The sequence below is a fragment of the Melitaea cinxia genome, chromosome 9 (assembly GCF_905220565.1).
Source record: "Melitaea cinxia chromosome 9, ilMelCinx1.1, whole genome shotgun sequence".
In the NCBI taxonomy this organism is placed as follows: domain Eukaryota; kingdom Metazoa; phylum Arthropoda; class Insecta; order Lepidoptera; family Nymphalidae; genus Melitaea; species Melitaea cinxia.
Window position 1 is genome coordinate 11,267,522 of NC_059402.1, and position 6,968 is coordinate 11,274,489.

The 6,968-nt window shown below is 32.3% G+C and overlaps 1 protein-coding gene across 1 annotated transcript in view; it reads left to right on the plus strand.

Moving 5' to 3' along the window:
• Positions 1-5,800, plus strand: part of LOC123656707 (G-protein coupled receptor Mth2-like) — a 100,547-nt gene extending 94,747 nt beyond the window's left edge. The window contains exons 2-10 of the mRNA XM_045592369.1: positions 771-988; positions 1,152-1,378; positions 1,453-1,638; positions 1,723-1,801; positions 1,942-2,123; positions 2,271-2,396; positions 2,624-2,780; positions 2,964-3,153; positions 5,693-5,800. Coding sequence (XP_045448325.1) covers positions 771-988; positions 1,152-1,378; positions 1,453-1,638; positions 1,723-1,801; positions 1,942-2,123; positions 2,271-2,396; positions 2,624-2,780; positions 2,964-3,153; positions 5,693-5,800 — 1,473 coding nt within the window. The remainder of the gene's footprint in view (positions 1-770; positions 989-1,151; positions 1,379-1,452; positions 1,639-1,722; positions 1,802-1,941; positions 2,124-2,270; positions 2,397-2,623; positions 2,781-2,963; positions 3,154-5,692) is intronic.
• The last annotated feature ends 1,168 nt before the right edge of the window (positions 5,801-6,968 follow it).

The window sequence follows — 6,968 nt, forward strand, 5'->3', positions numbered from 1 at the left end:
TTATGTCATTGTTATGATTATTATTAAGCCTTAGGGTTAGACCAAAAAGTTCTTTACATTTTGTTTACAATTTCTCATTATAGTTTTAAATAATGTTTGTCTGTGCGTCCTTTATAAGAAAAGCATTGTATAACAATTTATACCTAATTAATAACGTATCATATTTACAAGCGGAGGGTTTATGTTTACAATGAATATGTTGGAAGTATTGTAATATGAAGATTTAATTTTGTCAACACTACTTGTATAGCTATTTCTTTGTAAATGTTACTAATTCATTTAAGAATATTAGAGAATACTACTCTTTGTCATTATCCTGAATTGCGAATAAAAACGTATTACAGAATAAGTGGAGTTTAAATAATTAGATATAGACTAGCCTGTGCCAATAAGAATTAAAGTTATGTCTTGATAAGACATCCAAAGTTCTGGTTTTTTTAAATATTTTATGCAAAGTCGTAAATTTAAATAGTACATTTAAACTTTAAAATAATGTAAATTTAGGTTAAGATGTTCGTTATTTACGTGACCAATTTCAAAGGCAAATATTACGTCAGCTAACCTCAGTCAAATTTCTTTCATGAATACATCAAAAGTTCAAACGCTCGTCTTGAATTCTGATTAGGCACTTGTCATATGATCCGTACAATATATCATTGTTTAAATGACAACCAAATTAACTTGGCCTTTCTTTAAATTGCCTACGATGCAATTAAACTAATAGATGATGATGCAACGTTATGTCAGTACAATGTTTATTATTTTAACAGGACGAGGAGGTCAAGAAGCAATTACCGGTGGTACCAAAATGCTGTGCGAGTGGTCAAAATCTCACCGTAACTTTCGAAAATGGGAAGTTTAAAACAGTGTGTTCTCGGTCGTCGCTCACCTTTCAACCGATGTTCCACAAAGCCAACGAAACACACATTTGGAGCTACGATAGCAACGTATTTGAGACAATCGTTGGAAACCCCTGTACTTACGATAGGTAATTGTCTTTGTTCCCTACTGGTAATTTTGTTTAGAAAGACTTCGATTTTCTTCGGTGTTATTGGTATTCTTATAAAGTAACAAACTTAAATAAATTATTTTTAAATATATTTAAAACTAATATATAATTTTTTCTAAAAAAATAATATATCCATTTTTAGGTTCAAACTGGAGCCCGACAAATTCAGCAAAGATGAATTTTATCTTTTGTTCAACGGTTCCCTATTCGTCCCATTCAGTGAGACGCCTCTTCTTGGAACAAGGGACTTTTGTATGGAAACATTCTGGAATGAATCCAATCCAGCAGGGATTACACTTCCATTAGTTTGTTTCTCTACACCCATAGAAGAAGCTAAAACTTCTTTCACTCTAATAGCTTACGCTGTAGGTTAGTATTGATCTCCATCCACGTGTAAAATTTTTAACAACTTGTTTTTGATTTAATTTTTGGTTTTTTTTCAGGTCTTATAATATCTGTTCCATTTTTATTAATGACAGCTTGTGTGTACGTATTTATTATTGAGTTAAGAGATACTCATGGAAAGGCATTAGCTTGTCACTCTATATGTCTAGCAATAGCATTTAGTTGCTTAGCTACTACACAATTAGCTGGTCATGCGTTTCCAGCGACAATTTGCAATATAATGGGTAAGTTAAATTGTGCAATAGTTTAAAGTCTTACCTGTTTTAGTATTATTTTAAAATTTTAAAATAATCTTTTCTTTATTGCAGCGTATCTCATACAGTTTTCCTTTGTATCGTGCTTCTTTTGGCTGAATGTTATGTGTTTCGATACTTACTTGAATGTACGGTGAGTTATAAATAAAACTGTTTTAATCTTATTTGATTTCGTTACGTTGATTTTTAGAAAATCTATGGGTGTATACTCGTATTAGAATGTTGATTTTATTATTTTATTCTTTACGAGTTATAATCAATATTTCTTTTCAGACGATATATACATTCATCGGTAACCAGAAGGAGCATGAGACGTAGATTTGCTTGGTATTGTGTGTACGCTATAGTATTACCAATTATTTTACTGGTCGTAACAATTACAATGGACTTATCTCCAGCTGTACCCAGTACATACTTAAAACCCAACTTTGGCGTGAAAGGCTGCTGGTTCAAAAGTAAGAATATATTTACTAATCCTTCATTTCAAATTTACTTTTATAACTAGTCTAAATTTTGATATCATAAATTTAAATTCAAGTAGTTTTATATATATTTTGTTTTTGGTGATCGATCAAAGGTTAATAAAAAAATTTCCTTTTTAGCGGATCAAGCTGCGTTACCTTATTTCTATGGACCTGTGGCGGTAATTTTGTTTAGCAATTTCATCATATTTTTGTTTACTTCAAGAGCCTTTGCCAAACATTACGACAAACTAAAGGATGTCTCTCGTAAGTTAAATAAATTTATGTGTTTTCCAATTTGTAAATTGTATTTTTTGCTTTCTTTTGTGTATTTAAATAATGTATTTTATTGATTCGTCCCTTAATTAAGTTAGTGGTTATATTTTGATGTTCTGCATAAATACAATAATATTCCTTCTTCATAATTATATAATTGTTCATACCATATTTAAAAAAATTGTTGCTAATTTTTTTGTCGTTTTTCTTTACTATAGCTTTAGATATAGCGCATTCAGACTTCAGCACGTCAGAAGATTGGGTTAGGCTGGGAACTGTGTTAGGTCAACCAGTGCCAGTCCAGGATAGGACGTCACCACCTCCACGGGAGCCACAAGTTAACTTCAATCAAAGGCTTAAGAAGTATAAAAAGATGTGAGTGTATTTGCATGATCCATTTATTAATTTTCATAATGTTTTTAGCAAATGTATTACGTATTTAAAAGCGTTACAGTTTTAGTTATTCGCATACATTTTTTGTATTAAAATGCGTGGTTAACGCAAAATTGAAAAATTAGCAAATTGGTATCATATTTTTAATTAAACCCTAAAATACAGATTCCGTACTTGCTGCCTCCTGTCCGTGATCATGGGCTTATCGTGGGTCCTAGAAGTGGTGTCGTGGGCCGCTGGAGCAGGCACGACAGCGGTTTCTGTGTGGTCTGTGTTCGACCTTATTAACGCCTTGCAGGGCGTAGTCATATTCGCTATCTTCGTTCTGCAACAACCCGTCCGTTCTTATGTTAAGGTATGTCCAATTAAATATTAAGTTATTATTTATCTATTTCAAAAATTTAAAAAAAAAATGAATATTGAAATAGTATTCTAAAGATCTCTTTTAATATATATATATATATATATATATATTATTATAACGCGGCTTCGCCCGCGTTGAAATTAGTGTGTCACAAAGTTTTGCCGGCAAACTTCCAGTGAAACTCTCATCAAAATTGGCTTAGCCGTTCCGTAAACCTTCCTCTTGCCAATGGTGGAGCCCTCTATAATGGTGAAACCGCATGAAAATACGTTCAGTAAATTTTGAGCGAATTGATCACATATACTTTTGGGGACTTTGTTTATAATACACAAACTGTTGCCCGCGACTACGTCCGCGTGGTTATGAAGATATGTAATTACTATTAAGATGTTTAAGGCAAATTATTTTTTTATTTCAGTCACTTGAAATGCTTATCAAACTGAGTAACTTTTTAAAAGGCACAATTTAGTATAATTTAATAGTTATTTTTATAAAATCTCTCTATACACCACATTTTTAGTTTTATTTTCAGACTGTATATGTTTCATACAAACTATCAACCCCAATTAAACCCCCTTAGCGATGGAATATCGTAAAATCTGTTCTTAGCGGACGTCTGCTAACTATAATCTACATCCCTGCCAAACTTTGTCTTTGTCCAACCTGGATGGATAGACCATCCAGCGATTTTTGAGTTTTCGTGATGAGTGAGTCAGTGACCTTTCTCTTTTATATATATAAATTACGATGCATTATTTGGACACCTCCTCACCATCTATAGAGCATATATTTTAAATTTCAAGTCTCTTACTTCAAAAACATAAGACTTTCATACAAACTTCCGACCAGCGTTTTATCCCCTTAGGAATCGGTTTTCGTAAAATCAGTTCTTAGCAGATGTTTAGGCCCCATAAGGAACCTACCTGCCAAATTTCAAGTTTGTAGCTGTTATAGTTTCGGAGGTTTCGTGATGAGTGTGTCAACCTACCATCTCCCGTTTTAACTCCAAAAGAGAGTTGATTTCTAAAGATACACTATTTGGTCACCTTTCTACCATCTATAGAGCATACATTTTAAATTTCAAGTCTCTTACTTCAAAAACATAGGACTTTCATACAAACTTCCGACCCCCGTTTTATCACTTTAAGGGTCGAGTTTCATAAAATCAGCTCTTAGCGGATGTTTACGCCCTATAAGGAATCTACTTGCGAAATTTCAAGTTTGTAGGTGTTATAGTTTCGGAGATTTCGTAATGAGGGAGTCAACCTACCATTCCCCGTTTTAACCCCAAAAAGGAGTTGACTTCTAAAGGTACATTATTTGGACATCATCTCACTATCTAAAGAGCGTCCATTTTAAATTTGAAGTGTCTTACTTCAAAAACATAGGACTTTCATACAAACTTCCAACCCCCTTTTTACCCCCTTAGGGGTCAAATTTCGTAAAACCCATTCTTAGCGAATGTTTACGCCCTAAAAAGAGCCTATCGGCCAAATTTCAAGTTTGTAGGTGTTATAGTTTCGGAGATTTCGTGATGAGTGAGTAAACCTACCATCCCCCGTTTTAACCCCAAAAGGGAGTTGATTTCTAAAGACACATTATTTGGGCACCTTCTCATCATCTATAAGGCATACATTTTAAATTTCAAGTCTCTTACTTCAAAAACAGGGGACTTTCACATAAACTTTCAACCCCCGTTTAACCCCTTTAAGGGTCGAATTTTGTAAAATTCGTTCTTAGCGGATGTTTACGCTCTATAAGGAGCCTTCCTGGCAAATTTCAAGTTTGTAGCTATTATAGTTTCGGAGATTTCGCGATGAGTGAGTCAGCCTACCATCCCCCGTTTTAACCCCAAAAGGGAGTTAATTTCTAAAGATACATTATTTGGACACCTTTTCACCATCTATAGAGCATACATTTTAAATTTCAAGTCTCTTACTTCAAAAACATAGGATTTTCATACAAACTTCCAACCCCCGTTTTACCCCCTTTGGGGTCGAATGTCGTAAAATCCGTTCTTAGCGGATGCCTACGTCTTATAAGGAACCTACCTGCCAAATTTCAAGTTTGTAGGTGTTATAGTTTCGGAGATTTCGTGATGAGTGAGTGACCTTTCGCTTTTATATATATTATAGATATATATATATATATATATATATTTATTTATTTTTGCGTTGGAAAACTATTTTCAATGGAAAAAAAATTAAAAATCAAGCGACGAGGTGTAAAATCAGAATAGAACATAAAAACAGTTGAAATCATTTATTATCTTTTTTTTAAGTTGAGGTGAATACAATTTGTAATACTAATATCATATGAAAACCAAACAGACAGCATAATGTGGAAAGACCGGTAATCTGTCGTACATTTTTTTGTTGCTTGCTTATTTTATTTCTCGTTTGGTGTACAATAAAGTGTAAATAAATAAATAAAAATTCAAATTAATTTTAATCTTGTAATGCTATATATATACATATGTGGCAGAAGAAGTAAAGATATTCAATTATATATTTATTTTTCTTGTCATCAGATCTCAAAATTATGCGAAACGTGCAGAAGAAAAAAGGATGGGTCGGAGGTATCAGTAGTAAGTGACAGGAATAGTATCGTCGGATCGGGGCGTAGGGACTACGTTTAGTGTGTGACTTCAATAAACTATGAAAATGGACCATTCGTATGGTTATACTATGTATATATACAATGTGAACGACGCCGAGACTGATACCGGTAACAGTATTACCCATTGGTTGGATTTTAGGATACGCCATCAAATGCAGTTTTCGTGAATGGAAATATTGGGACCCATTAATTTGGTTTAATTTTATACGCGAAGAAATGTCGCTTCATAATTTCTGGGTGCCATTTGGTGAGAGTGTGATTGTATATTATTATCACATATTACATACATTAGATTCTTTCCGTGTAAAAGCTGTACCTACTTTTTGTGCTTGGTCTTGATAATTGAGAATGATATTCCAAGTATTCTTAAAAATACTACAATGCTGCATTTAGATTTTACACACGATAAATTACAAACATCATAACGTTATTCCTGTGATAGCACCTCAAATTGTTTATTTAAAAATTCACCGTAGTTTCATGATTACGTATAGTGTTTTCGCAAAGTTTCTTAAAAAATGGCCCATAAGGAATAAAGTTTGTGATAAAGCGTATTGTTCCTCTAAATAGTCATGTTTATGAAACAATGCGTGACAGATAAATGGACCAAGTGAATAATTTGTATTTGTTTTTCCACGAAGAAAGTAACAAGAAGAATATAAAATGAATTTTTGTAGTAAAATTATTTCTTATTTATATCTATTAAGAACATAAAAAGTCATCTGTAGGTTTACAGTTTTTAATATAACAGAAATATAATAAAGATTTTTGTTTGTTATTTGATATACGTTAAGAATTTTTGTTTTGTAATTTTCATATATATTAATACGTTAAGTTAAAGATGTTTGCCTCCCTTTTTAGAAAAAACGTCATAGTTAATCCACATAAATTATATATCATTTTATAGATAATTGTTTGATCTACCGGCATCCACAACTATAAAATTTATTATTGATTTTGATTTTGAAAAATAATTAATTGTTAAAATTATATATATGATGGATTTAATTTTGAAAGAACGTCAACATGATTGACGGTCGATAATTTTTTTATTTATTTAGTGCGAATAATTCGCACGGGTATTGCTAGTATGTTTTATAAACATAAGTATTTGCGAAAACTATCTAACAGGCGTTTTTAAATATTTAAATGCGCTATAATATTCCTAAACTGAGGCTATTTCTGCT